Raw genomic sequence first — 23,178 nt, 5'->3', positions numbered from 1 at the left:
AATAATGACAATAGTTGTCAAAAAATCTGAAAAAATTGCAAGTTTTGTCAAATGCTAAAATTCATGATGGCAAAAACATAAAAACCATTCCATTACCACTAGAAACTATGCAACGATCTATCATCAAACTCTTTATCAAACCCTAGAGGAGGTTTCTTGACACCTAGGGCTAAAAAACTAGGGTTTTTTGAAAATTTTTGTCATTTTCAAAAAACCTGAAAAAAATGCAAAAATTAATATCATTTTGCGTGTTTGTGTTTGTAGTACCAAAACATATAGCTGATAAAATGGTCATAACAAGCAATTTTGTCTCGCGAAAAGCCTTCATCAATTTTGAAAAACTTCAACCTAGGACTAATTAAAACAAAAAGCATGAAAAATTGCAAGATTTTGAGCCCAAAAACTCCTAAAAATGACCTTTTAACCTTAAATTAAGGCCATCCCAGCAGCTGCACCACTATAGGCACTTGAAGGACTACTTAGCTCCATTTTGGGCCTCTAATGAAACTTAATGCCCGCTGGGCTTTACCTGTTTATCCCGTTTTGAAAGATCAAAGTCATTGAAAAATGTGTGAACACATCTGAAAAACATAGCAGAACAAGTCCTGACGTACAATTCAAAGAATTTTCATTGACTAAACAGGAAAACTAGACCTAGAATGGTTTATGAGTGAATTCAGAAAACCATTTTTAAAAAAATGAGATCAAAAAATAAGAAAAAAACAGAAAATCAATATCAAAATGCCGCATGTGAACAGAAAAACCCCCAGCGAGAAATGAAAATTTAATTCAAATAAAAAACTAGGCCTAGAATGAGCTGTGAATGGACTGGGAAAACCATTTAGAAAAAAATCCAATCCAAAAAATCCGAAAAAACAGTAAAAATCAGAGTGAAATTGCCGCATGTGAACAAAAAACTACTACCGAGAAACGAATTTTTGTTCAAACACCGTTTTCTCACTCTACTTTAAAATTAGAGCGAAAAAAATTCACGCCGCAAAACCGCTCGCTTTTTCGCTCCATTTCCTGTTTCGGCGTGACCAAAATCACTACTCCAATTTGACTTCAAAAATCATGAAAATGTGTGAACAGATCTTAAAAAAAAAGACAGCGCCCCAATACAATTCAAATTCTTTGAATTGTAAAAAAACAGCGCACCAATACAATTCAAATTCTTTGAATTGTGAAAAAAAAATTTAGGAGCGCTCTAATAGCCGCCTGGAATTGAGGACTATTGGTCATAGAGACTCAAAAACTACAATGAAAAAAGAAAGAGACCTATGGCGAGGGCTATTACTGGCACCGTTATTGTTTTTAGCAAATCGAGTTTTATGAAACATAAGACAAAAGAAAAAAATCAGTACCTGAGTTTGTTTGAATAATTCATCTTCCAGTGCTTGTATGTTCAAATCTGAGATTATGTTTTCGTCCTTTGCTTTCAGATCCTCCAGATGGTCTCGCAACTTTTGTTTCTCTGAAATCGTGAAAGAAGTTACATAACAAAGTTTAAAGTGTTATATAAGAGTTATAACAGTTATAAACAATTGCGAACATCAAATCCATGCCAAAAATATTCAATATTGATTTTGTTTTTTGTATCATTGACATCAAAATTGATGTGAATTTTTAAGATCTGTATAAACAAAATTCAAAATTAATTATGCTTCAAAAAGTAAATGAAAGGTTAAATATCCACAAATAGTTTAATACATACAGTAATAATTAGGGACCACTTATGTTTATTTTAGAGACCAATCGGCTAGACCATCTACAGTTCACATCAGAACACGCACTCAATTCGATAAACACAATGTGATTGCATTACTGATAGTGTTACCGAAATCATCAATCAAATAAATTAACGAAGCTGTTTCCAAGCGTCTTATTTGGGGAGGAAAACACCGAAATTTATGTTCGCGTTTGGTTTGAAATTTACTGAGAAATAAAATAAAGGAAGTTCACTCCATCAATTAAAAAAATATTCTTTCTTGTACGTATACGTTTAAACTTTTGAACTATGTTGTGAATTCACTATTTTCAGAAAAAAACAATTGAGCGAGAATGTATGTTTGATGAATTGACTGAGTTATTTACCCTGTTCCAAGAACTGCATCTTAGCAACAGCTCTTCGACCTTCAGTCTCGAGAGCCACTCGCTCCTGAACTGATTCATTCCAATCTAGTGCCTCATCATCAGCCGCCTAAACACAAAACAAATACAACAAATATTGTTATATTATAGAATACATGGATAAACGGCCAATTAGTATCAATAAAGATCAATTATTTGAGAAACACAGTTTTTTATTAAAAAAAAAACAAATATACCTTGACGTCTTTAGGGACTAGTAAAGCTCTGAGAGAGCTGCTCAACCACTGAATACTTTCCAGGCTTTAGCTGTTCATCCCGTTTTTGAGGACGAACAGTTAACTGGTCAGCCAAAAAAAATTAGTCGTTGGTACAGAAAAGGCAATAAAATACCAGCAGGACTAATATAATTGCTACAAACTTAGAGAGCAAATTAAAAAAATGACCAAAAAGTCAAGTAAAACCTGAAGCAAAATTGCGGCACGTGAACAGAAGTTGCTATGAGGGAGATGAATTAATTATAGTTCAAACACCGTTTCATCTGCCTACTTAGAGTAACAAAATTTCACAAGAAAAAGTCACATTCTGTGCGATAAAGTCAAAGAATGTTCACAGGAACAAAAATTGCGAAAATGCTGAAGCAAAAAATTTGCTTCAAAAATTTGTCCAAACTTCGTTCAAAAGCAATTAAAAACAAAACGATAAGAATCAAGGAAACCGATGGAAGGCAAAAATAATAAAGGACCGAAATGCAACCATTACTCAAAAACTTGTACCTTGATCTCTTAAATTTGAATGGTCCAAATACCTTCTCTCATCGGACCTTGATAATTGTTCAACAACTGACCACACAGAAAAGCACACCAAACACAAATTTAGAAAAAGGCAAAACGGCAAAACAATGACAGCGTTGCATTCATTTTAATTAAATACAGGCTATTAAACACTTCTTTGTCTCCTCCCCGCAACATCAAACACAAATTAGCCACCCCATTTACTAACCATACAGTTTAACAAAAAATATTTTGAAAAACAGAACAGCAGAAATCATCAAAAACTTTCATAATGTACAGGCCAAAGTTTGACATAAATGTAAAAATCTTTCCTTGACACAAACAATTTAAAGTATATATGAATTAAAACAAAAGTACAGTCGAATCAAAGCTCAGCAATTCTAAAACTAAAACAATATAAATCATTAGAAAACTTTCAAAATGTACAGGAGAAAATTTAACGTATATAAGACAAATCTAGTATGCTTAAAAAGTAAATTTGACGTAATTATCTAGTATGATTGACGTAAAAATAATCTAGTACAATAAAGGTAAAATAAAAAGCATAAAAATCATGGGAATCGAATCCAAAGTTCGCCAAAACAACCAGAAATATAAATTTTCACCAAAAATTAAGACCAAGGGAAAAAAATCTCTGATTATGATCAATTTTTTTTGCGCGTTCAGCATAAAATTATTTACACATATTTTTATATTTACACATAAAAAGTAAATTTGACGTAATTATCTAGTATGATTGACGTAAAAATAATCTAGTACAATAAAGGTAAAATAAAAAGCATAAAAATCATGGGAATCGAATCCAAAGTTCGCCAAAACAACCAGAAATATAAATTTTCACCAAAAATTAAGACCAAGGGAAAAAAATCTCTGATTATGATCAATTTTTTTTGCGCGTTCAGCATAAAATTATTTACACATATTTTACTTGCCAAAACCTTTAAGAACGAAGCTTTCTGGTAATTTCCTCTCAAATTAAAGAAAAAAAATTTTGTCAGGTGCGGCATCGACTTTAACATCTTGCTTTAAGAACACTGCACCAATTAAAAAAGGTCACTACAGCTCTTCCATTCGCATAAAAACAGCGCCCTCAACGTTTCCTTGAATTTTGAAAAACGACCACCTAAAAAAACAGTTTGGGTTGCCGACAGCAGCAATTACTAAAGATACCCGGAAGATTGCCAAAAATAGCCGTCATTGATTCCCATACCACACATTTGGAATCAAAAAACAGAAAAACAATGATAAAAAATATATTTTGTTCAAAAACTTTTTGAAATTGCGAACTAGTTTGATTGTATTTTGCAATTATGCATACTCCCGTTTCTTAATGACAGGATGCAGGGGGATAGCATCAAGGCCAAAAAACATTAGAGATTTTATCTAAGACTTAAGAACAAAGTGCAAGCAGCGGGAATCTAAAATTGGGTTTATGAGCTTATCCCGTTTTCATTTTAATCTTCTTTTTTGATAATGATTCTGTTCACTTTAGATTGCTTTGCTGCGCAACTGCAGTTTAAAAACCATTTGAACAGAATGAGCGAAAAATGCAACTAGACTAGAGAAGTCAAAAAATTTTCATGCAAAATGTTATACAAGCAGTGAACTAAGATATAGCAAAGCAACTATCTGTTCCACGAAGTACATAAAACAGTCCATAAAGCAGAATTCAAAACTTTTTTTTTCAAATTTACGACCAGATGGACAATAAATGGATGAGGAGAACGACTTGGAGTAATCCCATCAAAATTTTTTTTTGAAAAAATAGCAAAAAGCAATATAAAATTTCCTCATGTGAACAAAACACATAACACCACAATCGAGAAAGAATTTTCTCAATGCCTTCAAATCTACTTTGAAAACAAATTCACGCCGCCACACCACTCGCTTTTTCGCTCCATTTCTTGTTTCGGTGTGACCAAAAACATCACTTCAATTTGGCGTCGAAAATGTGTGAACAGATCATTAAAAAAGATAGCGCCCTATACAATTCAAATTCTTTAACTGTAAAAAAGGAGCCCTATAATATTCGGCTGAGACGATGATGGCAGCTAATCAACAACCGACTCATATTGGGCAATTCCTCTAACTTTTTGGCGCGCGGTCGGGTAAAAAACTAACCAAATTAATAAAAAAAAATTAAAATAAAGTCAAAATAGAAAGCTGCTCACCACTTAATCTTGCTATGCATTTTATCTCGCTTCGATACCTCTCAAAAACGTAGGAAACGTCATAAAAAAAACGAAAGCACCAATTTCATAACATAGCAGGCCAAAAATTCAATCCAAAGAATTGAATGAAAAACTCAAAACGATTGTATCTGAGCAGGAGATTAGTTGAACAATGCAAGCCAATAAGATAATGAGTCTCAAAAGTTGAGAAACTGCAAAAATCAAACACACTAAATAAAAATATAGTCATTGCTGAAAATAAGCTTTTAATACCTTGAAGCTTTTAGCCCGAAAGCCAATAATGACCCTTTTAAATGTACCTATTAACCTATGCACAAGCCCTTGAATGGGTTTATTGACCACAAAAGACGGAAAAACTCCAGAAACATGACAAATATGACAAAAACTTTTAAAAAATGAAAATTGCAATATTTATTGAAGGTTATAAATTTCGCAGTAGTATCATGTTAAATACATTGACATATATTACACTCGTATCTTTCCATTAACCCATCTGCAAAACCTAAAAAAGTTTCATAGGCCGAAAAAAAGTTTAAAGATCGAAAAAATCAGAACACAGCAAAAATTTTTCTAAAAAGTTGAAAGAAAATGCAAAGTTTATAAAATATTTCAGAAAATCGTGATATTGAAATGTTGAAAACCATTTCATTGTTACTAAAAATTATGCATTAACCTATTAACAACCCCCTAGAGAAGGCTGCGAAATAGAGGCTAACACTTCAAAAGACTTAATATCATTTCTACGCATATTAATAACGCGACTTACGGTTTTTTAAAAAAAAGTTTTCAACACTGACGTATGCAAAAATACAGAAAAATTAATTTAACGCATACAGAAAATAATTTGCATATCCAAATTTGAACAATAAGCAATTTTAAGGTACATAAATCACGTAATTGGATTCTCAACTATTAGCAGAAACAAAATAAAATCTTAACTCATTGCCAACATTAAATTTTTGGAATGTTTCAGCACTTGCAAGACATCATACGCCAATCAGTCTGGGTTGTAGGTCAAAATTCAAAGAGACCTTAGGAAAGTCACCCGATCCTGTTTGAAATACTCAGGTGCATGTTTTATTAAAGCCTAGTAATTTTTCTCATTTTAAAAATCTGCCAAGGTAGAGCGTGTCTCAAAAATGTTGAAATAAGCGTGCATAGCGTGCCCTTACAGTCTATCACATGAAGCTACAAAGTTCAAATTTTAGTATGTAAAGATAGCACGTGCGCCTAGCGGCGTAAAAGTCATAAGCCCACTACGCTTGGGGGGAGGCTGAACAGATCCAATGAGAGAGCAAACCTGCTGTTCTAGTTGGCTGTTTATCTCTTCAATCCTGTGGGCTGTCTCATTCATCTCATTCTGCAACTGTTGTAACTCTGCATGTGTTTGCTCTTTCGCGGCCTCGTGTTCAATGTATTTATGATCAGCTTCGTTTAACTCATCTGAAAAAAATAATGTCTGAAATATCTATTGAACCATGTAAAACAACAACAACGCATCAACTGTAACTGGGGGTGAATAATAGCAAGCGGGCAACTTCTTTTTAGTCATTCATGAAGTAGTTATGCAGTACTTGTCATTTCACCCCACCCAATCCCTCCCCCACAAACCTTTCAGTCGTCTATATAGCAATAATCAAAGTTTCCACGAGAAGTTTTACAATTTTCTCAATGACGGGGAAATATTATCCCCAATTCATAAAGTCTCTTGTGATTTAGCGGTAATCAGTAAAACTCACGCACCAAACATCAGATTTTATCCTAGCTTTAAAATACACAACAACCAGTGCAACAATTACAACTCTCTCAAAAATGTTCACTGATCACAAAAAAATTTACATAGAGAACAGAAAACATGTGAGCAACAGTCCGACTATGCTTCGTAAGAAGAATTAAAATCAGCATGATAACTAGCATACCTTCAACAACTTCAATCTGTTTGCGGATGCTGTCCTCAAGTTGGGCAAGTTCATTGAGATCTTCCTTCATAGCCTCTTTCACTTCATCCTCTTCTGCTAAGTGTTGCTCCTTCTCTTGCTAAAAATCACAATGAACAGACGTTTAACTCTTTGACTGAAAATCAGAATTAAAGACGGTTTACGTAAAGTATTCCTCGCTTTTATTCCAGGTGTAACAAGATTCTGACAGCGCAACAAACCATCAAATTTTGTGTTAAAGAGAACCACTTCGCCCATTGTACATGGACTATAACTGCTATTTGCTCAATAAACTTTTGTTCTAGTTTTATGCCAAAATTCAATTCCATTGACAAAACTTTAAAATACGAGCGCACTACGAACCTGTCAAAGGCTAACGCAGATATATATAAGGACATGATTGTGCTCCAAGACGCCAATACCGAAAAATTCAAAACAAAAAACTTTAATCCTAAACGAATGACCTCAGATATAGTCGAACTCTACTGCAAGAGCAAGTTGATCAGTTAACTATGTGTTGGTTTCAAAGTCGATTTGTTGTTAGAATGAATGATTCTGCAGATTTCGTCCTTCAGAAAACCTTCTTTTGAGATCTGTATTTCCTCTTTACTAAAAGGTCTGATCAATTTCGATCATTGTTTTGTATCGTTCTGCAATATCAACAAAAAGGTTTGCAAATAACGTAAAATTGTGAGTGCCAACTGTCATAATAAGCAACTTTGTTGATACTAAAGCCACTAACAGCTTCTTTCAAACTTATAATAGAGAAAAACAAATAGGTAAAGCGGAATTTCATTTTTTTCCTCGGGGTTATCGAGGTTTGAAGTTATGTGGACATTTTGTTATGTGATCAGTTCCGACCATTAATAATGCAAAATATAGTCTCAGACTGCATGGTAAAATTGGGCTTAAATTGATTGCTGCTTAAAATTTTGTATTCAGGAGTTTAGTTACTACTCGGAGTTCAGTACTCGGAATTTTTCAGCAATTTGATCTCAACATCAATTGCATGGTATGCTTTCTGCTCTAAATTCCTCAGACATCACGAATTTTTACTGTATTGTACAAAACTCGTTGTAAATACTACTTGCTTTTGGTACTAGTCGTACCATTTCTTTTGAAAAATGCTGAACTCAGAAATAAGCCGAAACATCTAAAACAGAAATAAAAGCCTCAGAGTAAAGCAATTTTCGCTGAATAGAGACACAACATGCCGTCAATTTAAATTTTTTTATTAGGTCTTTTGCTGTATAAGTTTTGCTGAACTGGCTAATTGTGGGTGAGGATTTGTTTCCTTTGTTAGAAGCTTGCTTTTAGCGCTTTTTTATGCGTTCAGTTTTAGAACCTTAAGTACAAATTGATTAAATTTCATTTACCGCTCATTTTGTACGTTTCAGATACTTTTGGTACAAAAAATTGAGCTTCCTCAAAAGACATCATTATTTTGTGAATATAACCTGAAAATGATAATAAAGGGGAAAATTTTCTCCCACTTTTCTCGTGAAAAACAAATTTTGTTCCGACCCACGTTAGTGGGGGAGGAACTATATAATCAACTGGTTTTTTGTTCAGAAAATTTTAACCGGTCGATATATTTATCGTAGAGGGTTTTGAGTTGAACCAGCATAGAATATGAAATTAAAAAGATTTTTCTTCAAACAAGTTTTTTTTCTCCGCGGAGTAATTGAGGTTGAAAGTTTTGAACATTTGAGAGATTTTAACGCAGTTTTTTTAGTTTGCCAATTTTGCTGAAGAGTATGTTACAATTGATACTGATATTGCTATTGGTTTCACCTCTAAAAATATAAGAGTGTTTTTGAACTGTTTGATCCCATTTTTTGGCCAAAAGTTTAGATAAACTTTTCATAATCAGCCTTTTTTCATGAAAATGGCACGAAAGAAGCATCTTTATACCACTTTGATTATTTTTGCCAAATAAACACAACTAAAACTGCTGACACAATCTTTGTTAACACCAAAGAGAGCTAGTTTTACTTGCACGTCCTTTGAGCGTTCTTGAATTAAACTTTTGTCGTTGTTTTGCTAATTTAACTCGATAATTATCCAAAACGCAACATTCATTTTTGATATATAAATTTTGTTTGTCAAAACATCCATATCCATAAAAATTATAAAAATTACGGGTTCGTAACAGACCAAAAACAAGAGCAGGTTTAGTTTAGTAGAGGAGAACATTCAAATCGAGGCCTCTTAATGACAGGTCCAATGAGCGTCCTAAGGAGTTATAAAAAAAAACCTATCTAGCTTTTTCAATCGCAACTTGACTCTCAAAAACTCTGGTTTCAAAAAAACAATAAATTATTGAGCTTTGCCATGCTAATTAATCTCTTTATTTCGTCAAAAGCTTGCTTATGGTCAGTAAATACACGATTAAAAATTAATTTTTATGCGGTTTACGTTTTAAGGAATGGTTTTCGGCTTTGAAATTACAAGTTTTCACAAAATGTTCGATTTTTGGATATTTTTCCTTTGTTTTTGTTCTTGCTCTGTCAGATTATTGACAGGGTAAATATCACATTGTTAGCGTTAGAAAATGGAAGGAGCAATTGAAAATATCAATTTCATCTGTTGAAAGATAACGGTTCCAATCTCTTCGGCACCGCATTGCAGCAGCATTTAATGGAATTTTTCATTTTTGAATTCATTCGTCGCTCTTTTTGCAGTCCTATGAAAATTCCTGATAATTACAGGTCCTAGTGCCTTCCTATGGATGAACAAAGGAACCTATTTACTGAATCCAGTTGATAGCTAAAGCCTTTCATGACTTTGAAATCAAATTTTTTGAAAAAAATACAGACGTATTTTTCAACTCTTTGCTGTTTTTTGTCTCATTGTCAACTTATCTCAAGGATTTTAGGGCGCTTATTACATTATTGCTGTTGATGACAGGCACAACTGAACATAGGTATTGTTTTAAGTGCGTTGCTTATTGTTTAAACGGCTTCGACACCCGTTTTTCGCAAAAATTTATTTATTTTTTGAGTTTTTCTCTATTTGTCGTTTTTTGTAGACGTAAGGCTTGTTCTGAAAGAAAACAGATCTCAACGAGTTTCTTCGGAGAAACAAAAGAACCTGTTTGTTGATTTCAGTTGAAGGTTAAGGTTTTTATGATGTTGAAAATAATTGTTTTCGAAAATTACATTTTTAACTTTGCCCTTTTTGGTTCCTTTTCTCTACTTCTCACCAAGTCACGTTATTCAAAACTCAAATATCACATAATTGTTGATCACATAAAGAGCACTTTATTTTGTCTTATTCTCAAAAGAATAAATTTTCAACAGCTTCGAAACCGTTTTCTTGCAAAATTTAATTGAATTCTCGTTTTTCGTCTGTATTTTTGATTTGTTTTTAGACGTACAAAATTTCTGGATAATGACAAGACTCAAGCACTTCGTAAGGAGTTATTAATTAACATAAACCTATTTAATGGTTTCAGTTTATATATAATGGTTTTCTTTATTTGATATCATTTGCTTTCAATGAATAAAATCGTATTTTTTTAACTTTGCCATTTTTGCTTTTTTTTCTGTCTACTCGAGTCTCATTAAGGACTGTTCCCATTGTTTTTGTAGTCAAATACAAATTATTTTTAGCATAGCTATTATTCGATGCTGTTTTGACTTTTTTATTAAGTTTTTTTTCAAATAAGGCTTGGATGTTGATAATGTTTGTTCTTATTTGGTTTTGTGTTCCGTCTCATCAGCCCTCTAATGTGCCATTTTTTTTACTTTACTATATGATTTGAGGGCACACACATTTTTTAGGCATACAATAATTTTTTGTAACAATGTCTTAATTTTCGAAAGTTTTCTACCTCTTCCTCATTTGGTAAACAATTAAGCCAAAAGTGAGGATGAGCGGGTTCGAAACAATATGTGCAAACGCACACTACCGAGCCTCCTTGTTTTTTCAATCAATCCATTTCAAATAATCAAAACGTTTTCAAATAATTTTCTTTAACTGATCACTTTTAATTCTAACTGTCATTGAAGATAAAAAGAGAACAAAAAATAAAAGAAACAAAGAAAAAGAAAATCAGAAACTTGAAGATGCATGTTAGAATTTTCACGGCTCAGAAAACCAACTTTAAAGGTGACTTGCACAAAGCAAGAACACCTAGTCGTGAAAAAAATTCATTTACTGACCAAAAATCATTTGGGATAAATTATAGACACTCAGCGACTAAATTCCGAGGACTTTCTCCAGAACGACAGGCAAGGGTTCAGCTTTCGTTGTCGCTAGCATAAACTTAGGGATACTCAAGGTGATATATTAATATGAAAAAAAATTGAATGTTTTCGATATTAATATTGATAATGGTGACAGATGGAGCTGGCGGTGTTGTAGGAGAGGGTAGTGTAAATTCAGTGGGTGGTGGGTTTAGGTTAGGTGTGTATATAATGCGAGGTGGTTGAGGGGGGTGGGGGGGGGGCTACGCTTCAGCTAAAAAACTTATAAATGCCAATACTCCTGTTCCGAGTCGTCAAAAGACGCACACGACTGCAATAATTGCTTCAAACTTCGTCCATGGGTAATTACTAAGAGAGTTTCGGTCTTTTTTTTAAAAACAAAACAAATTTTGGATACCTCAAGTTGACCAATTAGAGTTTTGAGTGTCTCCATCTCAGCAGCAACCTCATTCAACATTGTGTCTTTCTCTTTACACTCCTCGGCAAGCTTTTCTGATTCAATTGTAGCATCTCTCTTCTTTTCGTCGGCCAATCTCAGCTGCTCATTTAAGTCGTGAATCGTTTTGAGACAGTCGTCTTTCACATCAGCTACGTGTGATAACTCAACTTTCGTGTCTTCGTGCTGGCGTTGTAATTCTTTCAAATTATTCCTGAAAGTGAAATCCTTTCCAGATGTTTTTTTGTTCTCAATTCTAAATAGATCTGAAGACGAAAAGATGTTTTTTTTTCGAGATTTTGAATGACACTTGGACACAATACTTAAAAAATTAACAATTTCATTATAAATGCTCATATAAAATATCGGCAATTTTCTTTTTAGCTTCGATGTTTTTAGGCCAAAATTTCTCAAAATACCAAAAAATTTACCACGGACATGTTTTCACCATGTTGATAGCGGCGAGATTTTGAAAGTGCCTATCGGACAATTCAATTTTTCCTAATCACAGAGATTGCGTGAAATTATAGCCACCATTATGGTATATTTATGGGGGGCTATAGCTTATCTGACCACTAAGCTGGGGGGTTATAATGGGAAAAACCCGTACATATAATCCCGTAAATACTTATCGTAAATGCACCATATTGAGGTGACTATAATTTCACGGGGAGTGGCTATAATAAGAACTGACACAATTTTCCTTACTTTTCCTGTTCAATTTGTCGGTTCAGTTTTTCATTTTCAGCCTGTTTGTCCTTCATCTCATTGATAAGTTGTGAACAAGTTTGTTCCACATCAGCCAATCGCTCCAGTTTATCAGCTAAGTCTTTCAGTTGTCCTTGGCTCTCAAGTAGATCATCTGTTTTCCGTTTCAGTCCTTTCTCTAGCATATTTTTGTCACCTATAAGATTAGAAGACCAACTTTTACTTTTTACAATATCCGAACGCCATTCATAAACGAGGAAACAAAATTATGAATATACCCCCCCCCCCCCCCTGCAAAAAAGAGTCGACCAATGTATTACGTTCCGAGCTTAGACGCTACTATGAATCAAAAATCAGTAATTTTAGACAGTTGAAAGCTTATATTTCAAGTTCATAACAAACTCAATATCATTCACTCGTTGTGCTTTAATTTTACCATGAATTCATCTTCTGAAACTAATCTTGGCTTGATGATACCACCAACACCATCATTGACTCAGATCTAAACAATTATATTATCTGTGATGCATATAATAATTATAATTTTTATATTTCTGGTTCCTGCGTAATCGCAGCGAAACAGCATTAGGCTATTGCTGCCTGTTCTCAGCTGCCCTTTTTCTTATTATTCCTCACATTTCAGACTGTTCTTTTTATGAGCAGCATTGCTCTTTTTTGTTGACTATGGCCACTTTTTTTGCGTCTGAAATTTTCACGTCGTGCCATCATTGCAGCCAACATTGGTCAGGCTATGGTCAACCTGAAGCTACGGTTAAGTAAGAGCTCATCTTTACACAGACAGCTTCACGGAGGCAGTGGATTGAACTCTCAATCATTGGCGTGTGAATCACACACCTCACCTCTCGGCTATCACGCCACACTCGGCTATCACGCATATGTGTGCACTCTAAATTTTTCTCATGTGGGATTACACAATTTTTCGTCGTGTGAACATTGAATTACACAATTTTGCGTGTGATAGTCGCAAGTCATGTGTTTTCACACGAGAAAAATTAACCCGTGTGTTCATTTTTCACACGATTTTTCGTGTACTTTGATAACATGAGTTAAAAGCCCATAAAAAATTAAATTCAATAGTTTTGAACCCCAAGTTTCTCATTGCCGGCCAATATGGTTACAAAAAAGTCTTGTGCAAAATTTATACTTCGTGCAAAATCCCTCAAACTTCAAACATTCCGAAAAAAGAGGCCTAAAGTTGCCCCTCTATCACTTCAATTTCTATGGTTTGTGACAACTGCCTAATTTTAATTAAAGATCTGGACTAAATTACCAAGGTTCTTTTAATTGCCTCTTTGATGCTTTGAAGTGACGAAGAAATAATACAGAAAAATGGGGTGAAGTGGGCAACTTAAACTTTTGGATGAAAGAAACTTGTGGGAGTTTTTTTACAGTTCTCTTTCATTAGAAATTAAGACAGCAGTTCGAACATCGCAAAAAGTTCCTACCATGCAGCGTTGGATCGCATTCTGACTGAAAGTAGATTCCAAAATCACTTCCTTATCAACGTTTTTAACAGTTGCTAAAAGGAAAAATAAAATCGCTTAAGAGCACATCAAATTAAAATTGTACAATACTACTGTTTTTCAAGTGTTTGGCATTTCTTCAATTTTTTGCTGCAAAAAGGAATTGTCTTCGCAAGAAAACATTGGAGCTCAGATGAGCAACATTCAATTATTAAAAAAAACATTTAAAGAGTGGCGGGAAGTGATCACAGGAAGCAATTTCAGCTAATTTTTGTTTGTAATCTTTTAACATCATTTGAAGCATTGTCACCTGTTGTTCGTAACAAACTGTTTGGTTGTTAGTTGGTTGTTGTAGAGCATAGGTACCGCTATTTTCAAAAACTGAATGGAATAAATGGATTAAAAAGAACAACATAGAAACATCGCTTTTTTGTTCGTTATAACGTTGTTTCAGTTGTTATGATTTCGTTGTGCAATTTAAAGCATAGTTTCGGAGTTAGCAAACTTTTGCTCGTCGCACTATCCGACATCATTATTCAAAAACTAAAACGATGCAAAAATCACAATACAAAAAAATTTATAGAAATTTAGGATTTAAATCAAACTGCAGCTCTTTTCTTGTTTGCACTGTAATATTTTCACAACTATGGAACAATTTTTATCTTCTTTTGACCTATTATGGTTTTGGGTCAATTAAAGATTTGTAGAGCGTCATCGAAATAGTCATTTTGAAAATCCATCGATCTCATTTGTTCTAGCTTCTGGGCTGGTCGTAATAGAGTGTCTACCGAGGTTAAGGATGAAAATTTCTGTGCAATTCACATTAATAAGCAAGTCATCTTGTTCGCAGTTTGAAAGTCATAAAATTAGTTAAATTTCAAGAGAGATAACATTTTGCTATAGATGTCATGATGGTTCACAGCAAGTAATCCATTAATTCTCTCTTCTTATTTGAATATTCAAAATAAGTTTCAAATTAGAAAAAACCTCTCCGTTTTGGTTACAAACCGTTGAGGTTCCGAATTGGCAAAACAGCATCTCAATATTTGTAAACTAATGTTAAATCAATGGTTTTCTAATTTGAAACTTATTTTATTTTAAATCTATTCTTTTGTCAGGGTCCTAAGATTACAATTTAAACACGAACAGCATCTTATTTTCCCACAGATAAAAACATCGCGAAGAACATAATTCATTTAATTCCATCCACGGCTGAAATAAAATTAAACATAAAACAATTCATTAGAAAAAGAAAACCTATTCAATCACAGAAAAACATTTGTTAGAAAAAATTATAAGAATGAGGGGATAATTGAGTGTTGTAATTCAAAATACTAAAAATTATCATGTCAAAATATACAGCAATGCGCTTTAAAATTTGCAAAATTTGGAATTTCTAAAGGAAAGCCTACCGCAGCTTCATGAAAACAAAAAAAATTGAACAACTCTAGCGATTGCATTAACACCAAAATACCACTGCATCGTCGCGCAAAGTGAGTTTAAAAACGAAACCTGAGAGGAAAGACTGTTTAGTAGTTCCCTGTACGTCTAAAAAAAGGTAATTCGAAAACAACTGCAAATTTGCTGGACACTAAATATCATACTAATAAATGACAAACGTGATGCGTGGGACCTGATATGAAGCTATCACAGAATCACGACCGAAATTCAGTTTTTAAATACGACTTTACTTCCGTGGGGGTGCAAATTTTTTTTGCACTTTTTTCCGTGGGTGTTTAATTTCTAGATCCGATTGATGAGTTCTTCTTGTCCCCGATTATGTTTGCACCCCATTTTTTTTAATGTTGTACATGGCAGACTAAGTGGTATCGAATAGTACACTATGAAAAATATGAGGTAAAACAGAATACCACAAAACTCTAAAATTCTTGTGATTTTTTAAACGTGTGTCTCCTCAAATTTATTTTGTTTACACCTTGCGCATATGCTTAATTCACCACAAGATAACAATAACCATTTTTGGGGTAAAAACAACATGGTTCTACAAAACTTTTGTAGGATTTGCATAGCAATTAAAAACGGACGGGCAGTGGCTCTGTATAATCTTCACTCCCCAATTTAAAAGGAATTGCACGCCCCAAAAGTAAAGGCTTTTCAAATCTGAAGAACAAAATTTGAATTTCCAAAAATACATCAAAAGTTCTCATCCAGAAATAAATGTAATAAGTTATATCGGATTTACATAAATAAAAAAAATCGCATATAGAGCGCTGTCTTATCGTTTAAAATTATTTATCCAAATTTGACAGTTTGATTTTAAAATTCCTCTCAAAATTTTACTGTAATTTTAAGTCTGATTTTTGAATCGCTCAGAAGTCTTTTGAACAAGCAAGCGGCTTAAAACGGCAAAGGAATTACCAAGAAATTGTCGTTAAGGTCTGTTACGGGCAAATGCGTGTTTATACCTTTTAGGTTTACATCAACTTCTGTCGAAATTATGTAAACTTTTCCTTGAAAAGCTCCCATGAAACTTATTTTCTAGAGTTCATTTCTGCTGCAATAAAATTTTCAGAAAACTTGAAAAATTTTCCACAAAGTGTGAATCTTGTGTTCCTGGTGAGCTTTCAAATATTAACCAGCGAGGTCGTTAAACAACTTGGCAATTGATTAAAGTCGCATAGAGAAGTCAAACTGGAACTAAATATCTACTAAAAATTAGGACTCTCTAAAAAATTTCGAATCACTTTTTCAGTTCAAACTCGTGAACAAATTTTTATTCGGGTCAAATGAAAACTATCACAAAAAAGCAGAAAATAGTTGAACAAACATTTAATTAACAAAAAGGAAAAAGATTCAGAGGTCAGGAATGAAAGGTGAAATATGGAAAATTTGTTATCTTGAAGTAATTGATTGAGTCATGCAATCACAGGTCATTTGGTCAGGAGGAAACATGGACCAAGAAGTTCGTCTATCGTTTAAACATCGACTTCATTTTCTTTTGAACTAGTTCCAGCAATGTGGTGCGGAATTTCTGGCCGAATATGACATACATGTAGAAATTAGCCGAATTTATGACAGCCTGCAACACGAACATGACCCCTTGATAAATATTATAGTTCTTTTCCTGTTCCATAGTCAAGCGCGGGTTGCTCATCATCGCTTCAACACACGCCGCGTTTATCAGCGAGCAGAAGACGAAGATTGAACAAACAACAATCATTTGCCGAACGACTTCCATGTCTCTTCGGTTTTGGCGATCGACGCTCTCGGATTTCTGCTTCTCGCTTCGACGATTTGCAGTTAAACGAAGTTTCACAATAGTGACCGTCGTGAACAAACCAACGGTCGATATCGGAATTATGCCGTTTATGAACAAACTGATTGTCGGTCGAATATTGTTGAAAAAATTGCGAGATATGACATCAAATTTGACAAACCTGCACACGTTGTCAACGGGTGATAATCGATAGACAAACAAACCAGCGCTCGACCACAAAAACATCAAAACATACACAACAGTCGTCCCAATAACACAAACTTTGGGTTTTCCAAGATTTCTGTACTTAAACGGAAACAATACGGCCAGACATTTGTCCAAGCTGAACAGAACTGTTACGTAATACGAACTGAGAGTACTCGCCCACGTGAACTGATTTCCGACAGCACAAAATACGTCATTTAGTGACGTCATTTCAAACCCGAATAGCGGCAGTAAAAGGTCAATCACTCCGTCATACACGACAGTCAAAAGATCAGTTAGCGCCAAACTGAACATGAAAGCCGCGCCAGAGGTCAAGTTATCCCATTGCGCTATTACCATCATAGTCAGAATATTTCCAGGTATTCCGAACATAGATAGGGTTGCAGAAATGACTTTGAGCCCAAAAACTGCATGGGAGGCTTTGGGGAATATATCTTCCCAGTTTTGCAAAGAAATTGCTTCTGATTCCGTTGAATTTACCGACACTAAATTTTCCATTTGAAGCGGAACAAACAAACTAACTTTCACAAATTTAAATTTCAAAATGATTCAATTTCTTCAGATACAAAAAATGAGCCCCTAACACTGTGGGTTCAATTGGAATTCAATCAAATACCAATTTTGATCAATTTTCAACCGTTTAAAGGTCAATTTTGATCTTCAAATAGGTAGGATAACAATTAAAGCACTTTTTAATAAACAAAAGAGCAAATGTCAAAAGCAGACAAAACTATTCCGAAACAAGAATAACATAAAAACGGTTGACAGGCAGTCAAGAGAACCTTTTAAACGACGAATTAAAAATTTATTTTCCGATATTCTTAAATGTTACTTATTAAACTTCAACAAGTTATACTGAACGGTTTATTGGCCATTAAATTAGCAAAATTAGGACAAATTTTAGTAAAAAGTAATCATCGTAATCTACTTGTCCTTTTTGCTGCTAGAGTAAGCAATGAATTACGCAATTTCAAGAGGAATTTTACCATTTATAACTAATAAAGTACCCCATAAGCAGCAGTTTTGAACTAGCTAAGCGATTATTTTGACAAGTCTTATTTCTCTGACATTATTTTGTTCTCTTTGATGTTAGACGCAAAATTTGGGCTGAGCTTCGAAGAAGGTATTGGACTCTATGAGGTCAAATTCAGTTTAATATTTAAAAAAAATTGCTTTGCAATTTTTTTCCAAATTGTTTATTGTTGCAAATTGTTCATTGTTATATGGAATATTTTCAAAACACATGTAGAGATATAAAACGGGCGTGTGAACACACAAAACGTGCTCACTACGAGATGTGATATGGGGGTCATCTATTTCTCTTTTTTGTCAAGAACTGCAGACCCATTAGATAGATGCTTTATAAATATTTTTTTAGATAAGTTTGCAGCAATTGAAAGTTTACAAAAATGTTCAGTGCCCTAAGACAATTAAAGACACTATAAAGCCAACGATTATGCCAAAAATTAAACATCACAACGAGAAGAATCGAAGTATGTAGGCCAAAAAATACGATCAGAGTTTCCCAATTTTGAAGCACTCAAAAATGAATTATTATGTAACTTTATCAGTTTCACATGAACAACAGTTTCACATGACAAGGAAACTCTGCCTCGATTCAGAAATCAACTGTACGGTGGCGAAGTATTTTGCAGAGTACGCACCCGGACCCTAGTGTCATAGTAAACCAGTACTGATTCATGAAATATCAATAGTAAAATGCTAAATCAGTACTGTGTCATAGTATTTTGAGGGTTTTTAAAGACCTTGCAGAATGATCTCAAACAATTTTTTGAGGAATTTGGCATGCACAGTCTGTTTTGATTCCTTTCTCTAATCAGGAAAAAATCATAATACATTTTGAAATTTTTCGAAAAAAATTTTGAATTTATGGATGATGCACAAACATGATCCTTGCAAAATGCGCGGGAATTTTGCAAAAATCGAGGGTTTTCACATAAAAAACCAGTAACTAACAAACAAAACCAGTAAAAAAACAGTTAAAAACCCGTTCAATAGACCCGTAGCTAGTTTTTATGAAATAATATGAACTACAGTTCTATATGTGCACAAAAACTTGCCAACAATGAAATCTCAATATCGGAGACACTTCACTTTCGCATTCAAATAGCGTACCTCACTTTCCCATACCAGCTAACTTTTGAGTCAACTCTTGAGTTGAGCGTCGTAGTTTCAAAAAAGATTTGTTCCGCAAAATATTGAAAAATATAGCAAGACACACGACGCTGTACATGGACCAATAAACTACATCAAAATTGTCTTAAAGTCAAATAACCAAATGTTGCAGAGCTCAAGTCGATTAATGTTCTAGAAAATATTTTCCGTGTTCAGTTCGCCCAGATTTTCCACAGCAAGAAACATCAAAATTCATTGTAGCAGTTCGTTTGAGAGAACTGATGTGAAAAACTTAGAAAAATAATTGAATGCAGAACAATTGTTGCTCCAAAATATACCCCAATAATTTGTAAAAATTTTTGTGAGTCATAAAATTGCGATCTGTAAAAGATATTCTTGCGAGGGCAACAATCAAGGGAATACTTCACCTTTTGATATATAAATTCGAATAAGATCCTTATGGTTTAGAAACTTTCAAGACTCCAAACAGATCACAATTGGCCAACAGTCACTCACCAATGGTGATAGAATTTCATGACTGGCTTCACAGGCAGCTACAGATAAAAAATTTGATTGTACAAAGAACTAAAACAAAATGATGCCCATGATGAATCTCCATTTCGGCCAAATGTTTTCCCAATCTTAAACCAACACTTTGATTTGAAAAGTTCTGGAGCCTTCAGAAGAGAACGGAAAATAATTAAACTTTATGTTTATGCGTGGTAATTTCCTGAACAGTGTAAACTATAAATTGATACAGTTTACAGTGTAGAATTTTGTATTTCGGCCGTTAGAAGGCTTCTACCTGGGGACTGGCTAGCGCCCAAAACTCTATCAAAATTCCAAAAAAATTTGTTTGCTGGTTCGTGTAATTGTTGGGAGTCTACAATTTTGGCCCCAAAAAAATTCAAAACCTTTCCAAATTAATTGATAATGAATCAAGTGAATACCAGCAACAAAGCTAACTGATGATCCACTCTAATTGAAACAATTCAACAAAACTACCAGGGAGAATTGAATCCATTGGCTTCTAAAGCGAAAAAACTACAGAACTAACAAATTCTGCCTCCCAATGCCACTGTTACTGACCAGAAACTTATTAATTTCTCAACCCACACTTTTAGTTAAATTTGAGGTTTCACTCACTGCAACTACGCAATTATGTTGTTTCAAAAAGAACTCACTCAATTACTACAACTTCTCCCCCTGAGAACCAACTGCACCGCTCGAGCGTTCTCTTTATCTCTTCTGTTTCTGCTTGTTCTCGCGCTCTTTCGCATTCCTCGGATGGTTTTCCTTGTGCCGAAGCGTACTCAAACCAATCAGTTTCTACCCGCAGAAAATGACGTGTCAAATCATTTAGAACATTTTGACCGAACGTATAAATGCAATTGATGGCGTGCAAGGTTGGTCACGGGTTGCGACTTATCTTACGTAATTGTTTGCTGAATTTGATTGTGTTTGCTCAAGAACGTGGCAAAACTCATGCTTTACGCTCAACACTCCCTAGGGCAGTACTGCATACTAGTGCTCATTCCCTCTCGACTGTGGATACTCATTCCATTTAACGTATGGGTAACTTTTTCTGCCATTAGGGGGAAGTAATTTTCGCTTTTTAACTAATTTTCAACAATTATGGTTATAATCACTATGATTGGAAAAGTCAGGGAAAGTTAGGCCTTGTTGCCCTTGTTTTTAGTGAAATAATCTTCTCTTGGAGACACCTACGCGGTTTGCGCTAACCAGTGGATTTTGACAGGCATCATGGTCCTAAAAGTTTTAGTTTTGTCGAGAGTTAAAAAAACCATAGTGTTTGTGTTTAAAAAAAGAGGCCGAGAAATAGCTTTTGGATACTCGAAAAAGCACGCTGATTATCTCAGTGCGTATGCAATTGTCCAAGGAGTCACCGCATGAACCCATCTCACAAATCAACCCTCCTTCGTAACTTGTTATTTCAACGCAAAACATGGCTCTGGAGCATTTAGTTTTACAAAGTGTCCACAAATTTAAACTCTACATTCTCCTGAGAAATTGTTCTCTGCACAGTAAAATTACAAAATATAATTAGTCAGGTTACTTTTTCCTATTTTAGGTTTTAAGTAAACACCAACTGTTTTTAAATTTTACTGTTATAACAGACTTCACTGAACTAATTTAAATTTAAAAAACTACTCTAGTTATTTGCATTTTTCAAATATTTATACCGAATTCCTCCTGCAATCCAAAATCACTCCTGAATGGTCACTCCAAAGGATACTCTCAATAAATGTCTACCAACTTTTGATGCCGAACTGTACTACCATTTTAATGAACAAACAAAAATTTAAATCAGTTTTTTTTTCATTCCAGCATAATTAATATTATCAAGGCACCTAAAATAATTGGTTGTTGTATATTCAGGCCATAAATTACCATAGCCAAAGTTAGAATGAAAACATCAAGTTTTCTTGATCTAAAATCTTTGCTCCAACAATGAGCTAATTAAATATATTTGTGTATCTGTTTTTCCACAAACAATTTGCTTTGTTTTTGTCCTCCATAAAGATCTCACGGCAAATTTTATCCCTATTATTTTATTTTCTGGTCTCAACTAAAAATGGTCACCATTTTTTTAAAAACGTAAGTTGAAAATTTTCCCTTTTAATTTGAGTCTAATTTGTTTTGAGTAAATTAGCCATTATGTCTTTCCTGAAAGCACCAATTCAATTAGTCCCTCTTACGATGCCATACCGTTACTTACAGTGAACGCACAATTAAATTGACATGAATCTTTAAGATCCTTATTTTTTGGATCTCAGAAATTCGATTTAGGTGTTTTAAGAGGAATTCCGAATCACAACAACCATTGTTTTTTTTTCAAAATCTTTCATTCCGTTTTCTGTTGTAATTAAATTGGATTTACTACGTACAATAACCTGTGTTCTTCATTCTTATTCTTTCTCTCGTGTTAAATACTCTGCAAAGCAAGTTTTGTTCTTGTTTATTTAGCAAATAGAAACTAGTTTTGACTCCAACTTACATTGCTCAAGTTTATTTTGTTTGTTTAGTTAGTAAATACATTCCGGAACTTGACAAACTAAATAAATTTTGATACATCAAAGTTGCCTGACAATTTAAACTCATTTTAGTAACATATATGACTCAAATATGGTCACAGCCAAGCACTGATCAGTCATCTCATCTCATCCAGCGAAAAAGAATCCAACTCCTAGTTCTTTTTTGTCAGCAGACAATTCTGAAACCCAATGTCTTGAACTATTATTTAGAATGAAGCAATAAATTTTTCTTCATTATGTTTTTCAAACTTTCCCTTTATTTTTTGCCATCAATTTTTGTACCCGGTATCGGGAAATGTATAAATGATGTGAAAGTCTGAAAAAATGGTACATATAATAAATGCTTTGTAACCTGATTTTCATGTATATATGGAATTTTGAGCTCTTCATTGTGTCAAGCGAATTTTTGGTGTAACGTCTTTAAGTGATTTAATTGGTTTCCGCAAATTTTTCTATTTGCCTAATCGAGTTTTCGCCTAACAGCGTCCGGCTGTCCTTTGACGATCTTTTGAGTAGAAGGGTCAGCCGGGCATTTAATAAGAACGCACGAGCACGCCAGCTTTCGTGTTGTTTTGAAATTTGATATAGTCGGTGGTATAAAATTAAGCCAAACAATTGAAATCAATCCAATAAAAACTGAGTCACAAAACACGAAAAAATAGGAATTAGAAAATGTCAAATGTCTTTTTAATGG

The 23,178-nt window shown here is 34.0% G+C and overlaps 1 protein-coding gene across 2 annotated transcripts in view; it reads right to left on the bottom strand.

Annotated features, from left to right (window-relative positions):
* LOC142349565 (uncharacterized) overlaps positions 1 to 23,178 on the bottom strand; it is a 511,473-nt gene that overhangs the window by 10,655 nt on the left and 477,640 nt on the right. For both annotated transcript variants that reach the window (XM_075401206.1, XM_075401207.1), the window contains 6 exons: positions 12,367 to 12,562; positions 11,620 to 11,872; positions 6,994 to 7,111; positions 6,375 to 6,517; positions 2,095 to 2,200; positions 1,365 to 1,474 (listed from right to left, as the gene is read on the bottom strand). In XM_075401206.1, coding sequence (XP_075257321.1) covers positions 1,365 to 1,474; positions 2,095 to 2,200; positions 6,375 to 6,517; positions 6,994 to 7,111; positions 11,620 to 11,872; positions 12,367 to 12,562 — 926 coding nt within the window. The remainder of the gene's footprint in view (positions 1 to 1,364; positions 1,475 to 2,094; positions 2,201 to 6,374; positions 6,518 to 6,993; positions 7,112 to 11,619; positions 11,873 to 12,366; positions 12,563 to 23,178) is intronic.

The sequence above is a fragment of the Convolutriloba macropyga genome, chromosome 11 (genome assembly GCF_964194025.1).
Source record: "Convolutriloba macropyga chromosome 11, txConMacr16.3, whole genome shotgun sequence".
NCBI lineage: Eukaryota > Metazoa > Xenacoelomorpha > Acoela > Convolutidae > Convolutriloba > Convolutriloba macropyga.
Note: the sequence above shows the minus strand (reverse complement) of the source record. Positions and strands in the feature narration are given on the sequence as shown.